Source organism: Halichoerus grypus, chromosome 12 (assembly GCF_964656455.1).
Source record: "Halichoerus grypus chromosome 12, mHalGry1.hap1.1, whole genome shotgun sequence".
NCBI classification, from domain to species: Eukaryota; Metazoa; Chordata; class Mammalia; order Carnivora; family Phocidae; genus Halichoerus; species Halichoerus grypus.
The window spans coordinates 85,022,900-85,038,008 of record NC_135723.1 but is presented as its reverse complement, the minus strand read 5'-3'; the positions used below and the strand labels follow the sequence as shown (position 1 = coordinate 85,038,008).

At 39.7% G+C, this 15,109-nt stretch overlaps 1 protein-coding gene across 2 annotated transcripts in view; it reads left to right on the top strand.

Moving 5' to 3' along the window:
* COPG2 (coat protein complex I subunit gamma 2) overlaps nt 1-15,109 on the top strand; it is a 118,107-nt gene that overhangs the window by 26,834 nt on the left and 76,164 nt on the right. For both annotated transcript variants that reach the window (XM_036078268.2, XM_078059567.1), the window contains exons 6-9: nt 6,066-6,141; nt 7,635-7,727; nt 9,291-9,377; nt 10,376-10,533. In XM_036078268.2, coding sequence (XP_035934161.1) covers nt 6,066-6,141; nt 7,635-7,727; nt 9,291-9,377; nt 10,376-10,533 — 414 coding nt within the window. The remainder of the gene's footprint in view (nt 1-6,065; nt 6,142-7,634; nt 7,728-9,290; nt 9,378-10,375; nt 10,534-15,109) is intronic.

The following is a 15,109-nucleotide window of genomic DNA, read 5'->3' as shown; positions in this document are numbered from 1 at the left end:
TTAGTAGATGTAGTAGGCAGAATAATGGCCCTCCAAAGATATCCCTGGCCTAAGTCCCAGGACCTACGAATATGTTTCATTACACCGCAAAGGGGAAGTAAAGTTGCTAATCAGCAGGTAGGGAGAATAGGGTGGATTATGCAGGTGGGCCCGATAAGGATAAGGGTCCTTAAAAGTGGAAGAAGAAAGTGGAAAGGTCAGTAAAGAGATGTGATGATGGAAGCAGGTCACAGATGCAATGTTGCTGGAGGAAGGGGGCCATGAGCCAGGGAATGTGGGTGGCCCCAGCAGTTGGAAAAGGCAAGGAAATGGATTCACCCCTACAGCCTCCCGAAAGGAGGCCTGCCAATACCGTGATGTTATCCCAGTGAGACCTGTGTTGCATTTCTAACTTACAGAACTGTAAGATAAAGAAATGAATGTGGTCTTTAGTCTTTAAGTTTGTGGTAATTTGTTACAGTAGCCATAGAAAACGAGTAAATCGTGTAACGTATAAGCATCAAATCAACACATTCTGTACTTTAAAATTATACAATGTTATATGCCAATTATATCTCAAAGCTGGGGGAAAAACTACTAGAGATTTTGGTACCTGGAAGTGGAGTGCTGCTGTAACAAATACCTAAAAATGTGGAAGTGGCTTTGGGAATTGGGCAATGAGTAGATGCTGGAAGGATTTGGGGGAACATGACAGTTAAGGCCTACATTGCCCTGAACAGAGTGTTAGTGGAAAGCTGGATGTTAATGACCTTGGTAGACTCAGAAAGAAGTGAGGAGCAGGGTAGGGAAAACACTTACCACTGTAGAGAACGCTCAGATCCTTGTGAACATACCGTTGGTAGAAATATGGACACTAAAAGCACTGCTGGGAGGGCTCAGAAGGAAATGAGGAAGGTGTTAGCAACTGGAGGGAAGGGGACCCTTGTCCTATAGTGGCAGAGAGCTTAGTAGGATTGTGTCCTGCAGTTATATAGAAATCAGGACTTGTGAGCTTGGGTGTTTAACTGAGATTTCCAGAGTGTCAAGGTGCGGCCTGGTTTCTTTTTACCACTTACAGTACAATTTGAGAGTAGAGAAATAAATTGAGACACCTGTTCAAGACCCAGGAGTTCTTTACAAAAATCATTATGTTGTGCACCTGAAACTGAGACGTTATATGACTGAGACTCCTACAGCGGCAGCACCACTGCTAGTCTGGACTGAAAGGGACAGAGAGAGGACAAAGTGAAAGAAGGTTGTCAGGGTCCCAAATTCTCCAATAGGAAACCGGCCGAGAAGACTGCTCAGCTTTAAAAAGGCGCCGCCCTCACAAAAAGGAAGGATGGCTCTGAGGGCAGGGTTACAGGACCATAGTGTAGAGCTGAGAACGATGGAGAATTCTACCCGGCAGCTGAAACCTTCCTCCGGTTTGCTTGGCTGGATTTCAGAATTGCTTAGGACCAGTGACTTTTTTTTCTTCTTTTTTTTTTTCATTCCATTTTCTCCTTGTGAACAGAAAAGTCTGTAAGTGCTATCCCGTGGTAGCCCCACGCTTGTATTTTGGGAGCAACTTGTTTTCTAGTTTCACAGGCCCACAGGTGGAGAGGAATTTTGCCTCGGGAGAGAGTATACCCAGTCTCACCTGTACCTAACTGATTTTGATGCTAAGATCAGGATTTTTGAATCAGTGGGATTTTGATGAGCTTTTGGACTTTGAGTTGGTGCTGTAATGCATTGAGATCTGGGGGGATCTTGGGATGGAGTGAATGTGTATTTTGCTTCTGAGATGGATGCAGCCTTGCTGACATGGTGATCTTAGCCCAGTGAGCCCTGTGTTGGACTGCTAATCCACAGAACTGTAAGATAATCTTTTATTTTAAGCCACTAATTGTGGTCATCTGTTACAGCAGGAATAGAAAACTAATAGAGTAGATGACCCCTCTGCATATGTAGACAGTTGTGTGACCTTGCTGAGAAACCATGGAGATTAAAAATTCTGAAGAAAATCAGACACTTCATAAAAGGGTATACAAATGGCCAAGAAATACATGGAAATGCTCTCAATATTATTAGTCATCAGGGAAATGCAGGATAAAACCTCAGTGAGATATCCTTCCATACCCACTAGAATCTTGGTTAAAATAACAAAACCTGACCACACCAAAATCAACGCGCCTGCTCCAACACCAAGTATACTGTAGGTGGGAATGTAGAATGATACGATCACCTTAGAAGAACTTATCCAGAAAACTTATAAGAGGAAAAAATAATTTAAAGCCCTGAAAGACTCAAAGTGTACTTGAACAAATGTACATGTTTTTGAGTAGATCAATTAAACATCATAAAGATTTCAGTGCTCTCTAATTTGTAAAATCAGTGCAGTCTCAGTGAAAAAAATCAACAGGCTATATATTTTGGAGTTAGAAAAGCTGATGCTAAAGTTTACATGGAAAAACAAACATTTAAGAATAGCCAGGAAATAACTGTAAAAGAAAAACTGTGAGCTCTACCGGCCAGTGCAGTATTGAGGCCTGAACACTTAAAACAGTGTGGTGCTGACACACGAATAGACCCCTGGAATAAAATTGTATGATGACTCTGTAATGAGTCACCTTGGCCATGCTGATCTACGTTTTCAGAATTTCCTGGTCCAAATGGAAAGCATAGAATTAGACCCAAATACACGTGGAAAATTAGTATTTGCCAAAGTGGCATCTCTAATCACTGGGGTAAACAGGTACTTCTTAATATATGATGCTGGGACAACTGAGTAGTCACTTGGAAAAATAAAATTAGATCTATATTTCATATCCTATATACAAATAAACTCTAAATGGATAAGGAATATAAATTTTAAAAATGAAAGCATACAAGTACTAAAAGAAAACATGAGTGTATTCCTCTTTATTTTTGTTGTAGGGAAAAGCTTTTGTTAGGACTGCAATTCCAGAGGCAAAGATAAAGATTGATTAAATTTGACTACCTAAGTTTCTCTTAATTAATGGCAAAAACACCACATAGAAGATGATTCAGGGGTTTTCAATAGGTCTAAGTTGTACAGTTTCTTATGTTCATGGTATCCTACACGACATTGCCACTCATTTTATGGCAAAAATGGTGTGACAGTAGGCTCATGACTTAAGAGATCCAGTAGTTTTACCGTATTCTGTTTCACCTAGGAGCTGACAGCCTAGTGGGATGATGGGATGACCTACTGAATGCTCAACTGAGGTATAGTAGGTTAGAGATGGGACCCCGTTCAGTTGGAAAATTCTCCTGTAGGATGCAGTCTCTGCATTACATTGATGGTCAGTGTAGTGTATGGTACCAATAAATACAATATGTGGGACCAGGAATTAAGAGGTAGAAGTAGGACATGCTTTTCTCACCTTTGCTCCCAGTCACCCACTTGTAGAACTTATGCTTCCCATCCCCACCCAGAATGTGGGTTAAAGGCCCTGTTTCCCAAGGGACAGTGTTTTCAGGGATGAACAGGGGGAAGCATTTAACCCATTGACTTCTGGCTCCCACTGTTTGAGGATTGCCTTCAGCACAGAAATACTGCACGCTTCTGGATCTGTGTGTCTGAGTGACAAGTTGGCGACCACAGGTACCCCATAGTCCAGTGTCAGAGAAGTCCTGGGGCAGGCGGGGAGCAAGTTTGCACATTCGAAATGATGACTACTGTTAGGCTGCTTTGGATTATTTATGTAGGGGACCAGCAGGTAAAGAAAGGAGCTGCTGTCCTCATAGAGTTAATTGACCTTGATCACTGTCAGGAGCTAGGCTTGTTGCTATACAAACGTGGAAGAGAGGACTGTATCTGGAATTCAAGGTTTTGAGTATATTTTGATGTGTTCATGCCTGAGACAATGGTGAATAGAGAATAGGGAACAGCCAGTGGTCCAGCCCTGGTAAATCTCCAACAAAGAGCTCAGATTCTTTGGGATAAAGGTTTGAGCCACTTACCAGACACCTGACCAAGATGAGCTAAAGTGCTGGCTAAGAGTGAGGGAAATATAGAAGGGGTGTTTATGGGAAGGAGATGGTGAACCTCAGTTACGGCTTTGGAATGTGTTGTAGCAGCAAGGATTGTACATATTCCACTCCTTTTCCTGTGTCTTGTAGAAATAGTGGATGGTTACCATCTCGAAGACTCGGTGATAGGTTAGATTTAATGGAGGACACATTCAAGTTTGAGGGGTGCAAAGGATGGACTGTTCTGGGTGCTGCCTTTGAGCCACCTCACATTTTCTCAGGCCTTCTCTGTGATCCCAGCTCTGCTTGCAGTCAGCTGCTCCGGGCAGGGTCCAGCTCCCTTGCGTCCGTAATGCCTGACTCGAAGCGCACGCCGTGTGTTTGGCTTCTTGCCCTGCACTTCCTCTGGCACTCCAGTTTGGGCACTCACCTGGAACTCCCCTGTGGGAGTTAACGTGTGGATTTAACCGAATGGGGAGTTAACACTCTGGGGTTAACTCTCTGCCGGTGGCTAAGACCTAGTGGGTAGATTCTTTCCTTTTCATCCCTTGGAAATGTGGTTCCGACATGGATCTCATAAAGCTCCTCAGAAGATCGCTCATTAAATAACTAGTTGCCTGCAGCAGTGACCCACTAGAGAAAATTTCTTTGTATTAATTTCCCTCCTTCCCTCCCTGTCTTCACTTGCCTTCCCTCAAAACACATTCCCAAATAAACTACCTGTCTGTAAGCCTTTGTCAGGGCAGCCCAAACTAAGACAGAAGCGTGGAGCAGTGGTTGGCAAACTATGGCCCGTGGCTAAAACTGCTGCCTCATTTTGTAAATAAAGTTTTATTGGAACACAGCCATGCCTATTTTTTATGTACTGTGCATGGCTGCTTTCATGCAGTGCAGAAGCCAAGGAGAGAGACCTTAGAAGAAACTGAACCTGCCAAGCTTCAGTTTTTATCTAATTGGAAAAATGCAAATATTTATGAAGAAGACTGGTTGATAAATTATTTATATCTCAACAGTGGAAATCTGTGCCACTATTAAAATGGTATTTTAGATATATATTTGGATATTTAAAAATATATAGATACCTAAAATTGAAAGAAAACATCTACCAATAGGGAAAGATTCTTAAGCTATATTAAGTGAAAAAGGGAGGTGCCAGAAGAGTGGAGATTCATCTGCATGTGTTTTTATGTCTCTATGGTTTTATAGATTTTTAAAAAGTTCCTTAAGAAAACATAAGCGACGGTTCACAATGACTGTCTTCAGTTGAGCGGCACTAGAGGCGAGGGTGGGTGAGGCAAGACTTGGACTTCGTGTTTTATACCCTTCTGAATGTTTTCAAAGCGTACTCAGATGAAAATACTTTAATAACTAAAAAAATAAAGAAATTGAAGGACTATCAGTTCTTCACAGTTTTCTCCTCTTGGCATCCTGATGGAGCGAGGTGGAGTTGTAGGCTGTTTTGGACCCTGTGAAGGGGAGGCAAAAGGGGGAGGGGATGAATAGTCTGTTTGGGGGACAGGAAGATAAAAGGGTGAGTAACAGAGTATAGAGGCTAAAAACCTCTTTAAAGTATGGGCATGGAAGTCCGTAACTCCGTCCAACTCCTCTGCTTATTTTTTGAGACGCAGTAGAAAGGTCTGAAGGCATTGACAGTTGTTTAGAAAGCCGTTCCTGAGAGAGAGCATGCCCTCGTGAGTTAATCATTGTAGTCCGTGTCTTTTAAGGAGTTGTCTAGTCTGATGGGTTTTTAGGATTTGGGGGGATTTCGGCCTGTGGCTCTCTAGACCATTGTCTTTACTTCTTATGCGAGTTATCAGTATCTAAAATTATATATTTTGTTAATGTGGTAGAGTATATTATCTCTCCTCTCATTAGTATGTTAGCTCCATGAAGGCAAAGACTTTGTTTTGCTCGCTGCTCTATTGGGATTTAGAACAGCCTTCTACCCGATAGTTTTAATATTTATCTGCAGAAGACACTCAATGAATATCTGCCGAATTAATCACTGCATTAAGATAATTATGGGGACAATTGGAATTAGCTAGGGGTGGACTCCACAGGAGAGATGTTAATTGATTCATGGTAACTCATTTGATTTTTTTTCTTAGTCTGACTAAGGACATGACTGGAAAGGAAGATGTGTACCGAGGCCCAGCCATCAGGGCTCTCTGCAGAATCACTGATGTAAGTTCTCTTTGTTTCCTGAGGCATCAAAAGGGACACTGTGTTTATCTACAGGTGGCCATGTAAATTTAATAGGATTCCCTAGTCTGACTCTGTGAATCTTCGGTATTATAGAAACATGACCACCAGAAAGGCTTTTGTGCCTCCAGGCTTTTTTTTCTTTCAGGTCGTCTTTTCCTTTTGTTTATTTAGATTAGTCTATTTTCTCTATATTTGCCCTCACGGAATTTGTCGTAGTCAGGGAACGTTGCTTGCGGGAAACCAAAACCCATTTGAATTTTTTTTTTTTTTTTAACTTTATTATAGGAAATAGATCTCTCAGAATTTGAGGTAAAGCTTACAACAGATGCCAGAGCAAGAAACAGGGCAGCTCTAAGGAACTCAGCAGCAGGATTTCTCGGATATTTACAGTTATGATCCATCACTTAGCAGGCTCAGGCCTCCTTACTGAAATATTTGAGAGACCCTGGTTAGCCATCAGCCATCCAGTGGCTTGTAACCATGTAGATCTGAGTCAGGTGTTTAACTTGACGCCATCCCTCACATCTGGAGGGATGGGGTTATGGAGTATGTTAGGCTGTCCCTTTCTAGGAACTCTGAGTAGGAAAGGTTAAAATGAAAGGCAGGCTGGGCATTGCCAAGCATCTTGAATAATATTTCAGCTACATTCATGCCTGGGTATATTTTATGTGGATGGTTACAATCGTCTCAAGTTTTAAAGGCTGAGTAAGAGTAAATGGTAAATCTGGATCCTAAGAGGAGTAATAGAAATGGTACAGTGTTTTTTGCTGCTCAGCTGTTTGGCTGTGGTTGTTTTTGCTTTTCATATTAAATTGGTCGCCTAAGACGGGACAAGGGCAGTCTATAGCAGTAAGCCTGTCCACTTGAACATTGATCTCAGGTCTGTTTACACATCTTCATCTGCGACCCCCTTCCCAGTGCTCAGCTTTCCTCCGGTTAAATTTAAAAAGAACTTTATTTTCAGAGAATTTCATATTGAGGGCTCACTGTGGTAGTATATTAAACATTTAAGATACTTAGGTATCTAAAACCAGGGATCACATTTGACTTATAGGACTCTATGGGATCCATATAAAATATATCCCCTTCATCCAGAGGCATCTTCAGAATTTCAAAACAGCTCCATCCCCATCTAGGAATTTCTTTTATAACAGCCCTGAGTAAGTTGAGCCTCTACTTACGCCTTTGCTCAGACTGGGATTCTCCACTTTGAGACCGTTGATTTCGTCGTTGAACAGTTCATTTTTTTCCTTCCATATACTCTTAAACAGTCCTCTTTGAAGATTTCACTCGGTTGTCTGGGTCCTGCCCTCTGGGATAGGATTGTCTGTTACATGATAATCCTTTTAATGCATTCTAAATACTGGCACAGAAACAAATAGATGACTGGTTTTTGTAAATTATATTTTGAAGCAGTAATTTTGGGTGAAACTGTTTTGCTTCAACAGCGTTTTCTCTATGCATGTTATCAGGGAACAATGTTGCAGGCCATTGAGAGATACATGAAGCAGGCCATCGTGGATAAAGTCTCCAGCGTATCCAGCTCTGCACTGGTGTCTTCCTTAGTAAGTGAGCAAGTAGCTGCCTGGTTCTTACTGACGCTCCAGTGTCTGGGGGAAGAACAAAGTATCACTGCGATTCTCTCACAAATGAAACCTTCACAGAGTATAGATACATCTCTGTTACTTTATCCTGGAGTGTTTTATCAGAGGAGCATTAAAATGGGCAGTTAAAAAAATTTTCCCTCTTGGCGTGATGCTGTACAGGTCTCTGTAAAGAGTCCTTGCTGTCTCAGCAGCCAGTCAGCTTACAGTTTATTTTTTTCTGGGTTTTTGTTTTGTTTTGTTTTCTTTCTAATCGAGGTGTGAAAAAGTTCTAGGTTCAGTTGAAGTTCCTGATGAAGAAACACAATTGAGATTTTTTTCAGTGATAAAATCTGCATATTTGTATTTCAAACAGTGTAGCTAAAACTTGATGTAAATTCCTCCTTCTTTCCTTTTTTGGCTTAATGAATATTATTTATTCAGTATGAAATCTTTATACTATATGTCCCACATGTTAAGAATAAATGTACATTAAATCTTGGTAAAAAAAAAAAAAACCATGAAACTTTCATGTTGAAAGGTTTTGGTAATCAGAGTTCTGTTGTATACATAATGAAAATGGGGGTAAGGATGAGGTGGTGGACAGAGAAGACACTGGCCAATTTTTGAAAATTTTTATTTTTTAAATCTTTGTGAGCTGTACTTCTGCCTCTTGCCTTTTTACCTCAGTTTTCCTTAGCGTGTGTGGTGTCCTTCAATCCAAAGCCTCCTGTCCCACTTCTAAATTTCTTACCAGAAAGTGGTCTTTGTTTCAGCAGTACCTTTTCTTTCCCCTTTTTATCAAAACAAAATGGATTCATTACAGCTTTATCACATTGTGTTTGATGAAAATTGGTTGTTCCTCTGTGAATGGATTTAGGTCATCTGAATCACAAGAGGTTCTGGGTCTGGAATATAATTGGCCAAGTTTTACAGCAGGGGATATATCAGTACTGTTTCTTTTTTTTCTTCCAGTTGAGTTTCCTGGAAGTAAAACCAAGAATGTGAACATTATTTAAGCACCATTCTATTCACTAGCCCTTCCTTTGCTGTCCTTCCCCTCTCATTGCATCCTTTCACCCACGTCTCTCAGGCACCCCCCGACCCCCGCCCCCACACACACGTCTTGGAGAAAGTTTCTGGTTTATTACTTGCCTTGGGAGTAGAGACTTGAAATAGATTCCTAAAAGCTACAGAGTTGTCTCTTTCATTTGGAAATGTCTGTTAGTGATTTTCTTTTTATTATTATTATTATTTTTTTTTTTTTTTAAAGATTTTATTTATGTATTTGACAGAGAGAGAGACAGCGAGAGAGGGAACACAAGCAGGGGGAGTGGCAGAGGGAGAAGCAGGCTTCCTGCTGAGCAGGGAGCCCGATGCGGGGCTCGATCCCAGGACCCTGGGATCATGACCTGAGCCGAAGGCAGACGCCCAACGACTGAGCTACCCAGGCACCCCTGTTAGTGATTTTCTAAGAAAACCAGTTCATGCTTGCAAACCTCTAGTGACCATGCATGATCTACTCTTATTTTGCTCTGTGTCTAGCACATGATGAAGATAAGCCATGATGTGGTTAAGCGCTGGGTCAACGAAGCCCAAGAAGCAGCTTCCAGCGACAACATTATGGTCCAGGTACTGCCATTGAATCATATTGGGTCTTGAGACCAGCTTTCTTTAACCTTCCATCTTAGGGGCAATGTATTGACTTCCCAGATGTGTACTAGCTAAAGGCTAATATTGAGCAGCCTATTAGTACATATTCTCAAGTAGATATCCCACTGATTAGAATTACTGTCTGAAGCCCTGAGAGTGTTTTGTAAAAGCTGTAGGAATGTTCAGGAAGGATTCTTACGTTCAGCGATAGTTGGAGATGCTCATTCCAAAGGTCCTTCATGCTGCATTTCCGTCCTTTATTTGAAAAGCAATTTGTGATGAAGGATGTCCCAATTCTAAGCTTTTCAGAACTTGGTTATGGTAGACATTACACAAACAGTGAAGAGTAATTTTTATTTTGTGAAACTTAAAAACCATCTTGTTGGGAAGATCTTTTGATATTCATTAATTCCTAATTAAAAGGAACAAGATTAAAATCTTAATTGGCAATTTTGTGTACTTGAGAGGATACTTATTCATCCCCTTTCAGTGTTTACAACTTCTCATGTTAGCATATTTAGTTATGCGGAAATCAAGTAGTAATTTTTCCCTCAAGAAACATTCTCGCTCTCTTAACTCTGATCATTGTGTTTTTACACAAAGTGCCACGATAATTACACTCCTATAGTGACTTAAAGCCACTAACAGAGACCTGTGACACTGGTAAAGCCTGGGACCCAAGAGCCTTTGTACTAAGGATGTGTGGGGCCATGCTGAACCTGCTAGAGCCATCTTCGGATTGTATGTCACCTCTTTGATACTGCTTGTCCAGTCTGAATCTTTGATTTCTGGGGGTGAAACTCATAAGGGTTTCTCAGCCTTGCCTGTGTTTGATTCAGTATGAAAAAGGTATTCTATTTGTATACATTTGACTTGGGTATCTTTTTACTAAAGTGCCGTATGATTTTATTTTCCTGGGAGTTTGTCCTCTTCCTCCTCAGCTTTCTGTGTGTTACATCCTTTTTCTTGTCCTTTAGTACCATGCATTGGGAGTCCTGTATCACCTTAAGAAGAACGATCGCCTTGCTGTTTCTAAGATGTTGAATAAATTTACTAAATCCGGTCTCAAATCACAGTTTGCTTACTGCATGCTGATCCGAATTGCCAGTCGCTTACTAAAAGAAAACGAAGAGGGGTAAGTGTCTTCACCTAAACCTAAGTAATTTTCTGTTTGCTGGTTAACCTACTTCTAAGTTTATTTCCTTTATGAATATTTTTTTGGGTAGCGCTGATTTTACAGATGGATTTGGTGTTTTCCAAATTAAGAAAATTCATGGGATTCTAAGTAATGCAACTTTTTTTTTTTAACCTTAATGTATGCTCTGGTATATGTATTTAATAGATTACGATTGCCAATAATAAGAAACTGATATTGAACAAAAAATACTTAAGAGATCATAAGATGTGCAATAATGTGAAAGCTGGAAGTGACATGAAGAATCTTGCTTGTTCCTTTTGTTTTTATAAAAGAATATTGAAGTGCTGCATTTAATGATTTATTTATTTAAAGGGCATGAAGGAGGAAAAGAGAATTCCACATTTGTAAGGCTCTTATATTGTTCATGAAGTAGTGTTATTTGATGGTAGACTGTGATAATAGAAAGATGAATATTGTAATCTCTTAAGTAACCACTAAAGAAAAGGTGTAGCATAAATGTCAACAGAGAAGATAAAGTGGAATATTAAAAAAATATTCGGTTGAGCTTCCTGCTTCTGATAATGGTGGAGTAGCTGGGTCACATTAGCCCACTGCAAATACTTATATCATCGATACAAAACTTTGCCTCCCCCCAAAAGTGGGAAAACCCACCACTATTTGAAAGTACTGGTGAGTGGTGAAAAGTAGGCAAAAACTGGAAGGAAGTTGATGTCTGAGAAGCAGAGGCTATACTAGGTGAGATTTGTGTATTTCTGGCTAGTCTCCAGAGATCCCACAGTTCCTAGATGTGGGATCACAGAAAGCCATAGTATTTACTGGACAGAGGGGTCAGAATATAGTTTGAGATTGGAAGAGTGATGAAAACCTATGGTGGAAATCCTGGAAAGGAGGGAACCACAATTGGGGTAAGCTCCCAAATCAATTTCAGACTCTGCAAAACTCCGTGGTTGACCATGGATCTGTACGTGTAGAGGGGAAAACTCTAGGAAACCTGACTAACAGTAGCTGTGAACTGAAAGAACTGAGGGGAGATTCAGCTGCGCCTCACTCACAGCCAAAGAGATGAAGTTTGGAGTTTGAGCCAGCCAAGTTAACTGCCTGCTAGAGAAACATCAAATTTCTAGAGTCTTTGCATCCTGTCATTCACGATGTTTATATACAGTAAGAAACTGATAGAAGTGCAAAGAGTTTGGAAAATGTGACCAGTGGTTAAGAGAAAAAGCAGTCAACAGACACTGACTCTGATATGACCTGGACATTGGAATTAGCAGACAAAAACTCTTAACAGGTTTATAAAAGATGCTTTCAAGAGTTTTAATGGGAAATAGTTATAACGAATGAGCAGGGGAAATGAAAACTATAAGAAGGAACTAAAAAGAAATTCCAGAGCTTTAAATTCCTTGTTAGTCAGAATTCAACCAGAAAAGCAGAACCCATAGCAGATAAATATATAAAGAGATTTATTACAAGGAACTGGCATTTGCAGTTTGGGAGCTTGCTAAGCAAGTCCAAGATCCTTAGGGCAGGCTGTTGGGAAGGGAGGATATCACAGGCAGGTGGGAACTCATGGGCACAGGCTGAAGCAGCTGTCCACTGGTGGAATTTGTCATCTCACATTTTACTATAAGCAGCAAGATGAAACCAGGTCACACCTTCAACACTTTCCTTGGAAATTCCCTCAAGTAAAGAGTCAGGTTCATCATCTACAGGTTATGGTTTCCACAAAACTGCAGGACACAATTTCGCTAATCTGTCCACTAACCTATAACAAGTATCCACTTTACTCCAGTTTACAATAACTTCTTCCTTCTGTGCTCTTACAGGATCCTCCAAGACTGGATTTCCCCCCTCCCCTCCCCTCCCTCCTTCCCTTCCTTCCTTCCTTTATTAATTCCAGCATAATGAGCATACAGTGTTCTAGTGTTGGGTGTACAATATAGTGATTCAAGAATTCCATACATCACCCAGTCCTTATCAGAACAAGTGCACTCCTTAGTCCCCATCACCTATTACCCCATCCCCCATCCCCCACCCCCCACACCCCCCGGTAACCATCAATTTGTTCTCTATAGTTAAGAGTCTGTTTCCTTTCCTCTCTTTCCTTTGATCATTTGTTTCGTTTCTTAAATTCCACATATAAGTGAAATCATATATTTTTCTCTGACTTATTTCACTTAGCATTATACTCTTGAGCTCCATCCATGTTGTTGCAAATAGAAAGATTGCATTCTTCCTTACAGCCGAATAATATTCATATATATATATATATATATATATATATACACACACACACACCCTGTCTTCTTTATCCATTGATCTATCGATAAACATTTGGGCTGCTTCCATAATTTGGTTATTGTAAATAATGCTGCAATAAACATAGGGGTGCATGTATCCTTTTGAATTAGTGTTTCTGTATTCTTTGGGTAAATACCCAGTAGTGTGATTACTGGATCATGGGGTATTTCTATTTTTAACTTTCTGAGAAACCATAAACTCCATATTGTCTTCCGTAGTGGCTGCACCAGTTTGCATTCCCACCAACAGTGCATGAGTGTACCTTTTTCTCCACATCCTCACCAACACTTGTTGTTTCTCATGTTTTTTTGATTTTAGCCATTCTGACAGGTGTGAGGTGGTATCTCTTTGTGGTTTTAGGTTGCATTTCCCTGGTGATGAGTGGTGTTGAGTATCTTTTCATGTGTCTATTGACCATTAGTATGTCTTTGGAGAAATGTCTGTTCATGTCTTCTGCCCATTTTTAATTGGATTATTTGTTTTCTGAGTGTTGAGTTTTAGAAGTTCTTTATATATTTTGGATGCTAACCCTTAATCAGATATGTCATTTGCAAATAACCTCTCCCATTTAGTAGGTTGTCTTTTAGTTTTGTTGATTGTTTCCTTTGTTGCGCAGAAGCCTTTCATTCTGATGATAATCCCTATAGTTTATTTTTGCTTTTGTTTCCCTTGCTTTAGGAGACATCTAGAAAGATGTTGTTACAGTCAGTGTCAGAGAAATTACTGTTTGTGCTCTCTTCTAGGTTTTTTTATGCTTTCAGGTCTCATTTAGGTCCTTAATCCATTTTGAGCTTATTTTTGTGTATAGTGAAAGAAACTGGTCCAGTTTCATTCTTCTGCATGTAGCTGTCCAGTTTTCCCAACACCATTTGTTGAAGAGACTGTCTTTTTCCCATTGCATATTCTTGCCTCTTTTGTTGAAGATTAGTTGACCTTATATTTGTGGGTTTATTTCTGGGCTTTCTATCCTGTTCCATGAATCTATGTATCTGTTTTTGTGTACTACCATACTGCTTAGATTGCTACAGCTTTGTAGTATAACTTGAAATCTGGAATTGTGATACCTCCAGCATTGTTTTGTTTCGGGGTCTTTTGTGGTTCCATACAAATTTTAGGATTGTTTGTTCTAGTTGTGTAAAAAATGCTGTTGGTATTTTGATAGGGATTGCATTAAATCTGTAGATTGCTTTGAGTAGTATGGACATTCTAACAATATTTGTTCTTCCAATCCATGAGCATGGGATATCTTTCCATTTGTGTTGTCTTTAATTTCTTTCATCAGTGTTTTATAATTTTCAGAGTACAGGTTTTTCACCTCCTTGGTTAAGTTTATTCCTAGATATTTTATTATTTTTTGGTGCAGTTTTAAAGGGATTGCTTTAATTCCTTTCTGTTTATTATTAGTGTATAGAAATGCAGTGGATTTCTGTACATGGAATTTTTTCACATTGCGACCTTACTGAATTTATCAGTTCTAGTAGCTTTTTGGTGGAGTCTTTAGGGTTTTCTATATATAGTATATGCAAATAGTGAAAGTTTTACTTCTTCCTTACTAACTTGGATTCCTTTTATTCCTTTTTCTCATCTGATTACTGTGGCTAGGACTTCCAGTACTATGTTGAATAAAAGTGGTGAGAGGGACATCCTTGTCTTGTTCCTGATCTTAGGGGAAAAGCTTTCAGTTTTTCACCATTGAGTTTGTTAGCTGTGGGTTTTTCATATATGGCCTTCATTATGTTGATGTATATTCCCTCTAAGCCTACTTTGTTGAGGGTTTTTTTCATGAATGAATGTTGCACTTTGTTGGATGTTTTTTCTGCATCTATTGAAGTGATCATATGGTTTTTATCCTTTTTATTATAGATGAGATATATCACCTTGATTGATTTGCAAATATTTAACCACCCTTACATCCTGGGAATAAATCCCACTTGATTGTGGTGAATGATTTTTTTTTTAATGGATTGTTGGATTCGATTTGCTAATATATTTTTTTAAAGATTTATTCATTTATTTTAGAGAGAGAGTGCATGCAGTCACTAGGTGCCCTGATTTGCTAATATTTTGGTGAGGATTTTTGTATCTGTGTTCATCACAGATAGTAGTACATTTTTTGTAGTGCCTTTATCTGGTTTTGATATGGGGGCAATACAGGCCTCATAGTTTTCCTTCCTCTTCTATTTTTTGAAATAGTTTTGGAATATTTTAATAGTTTTAAACATCTTTAAATGTTTGGTAGATGTGAAGCCATCTG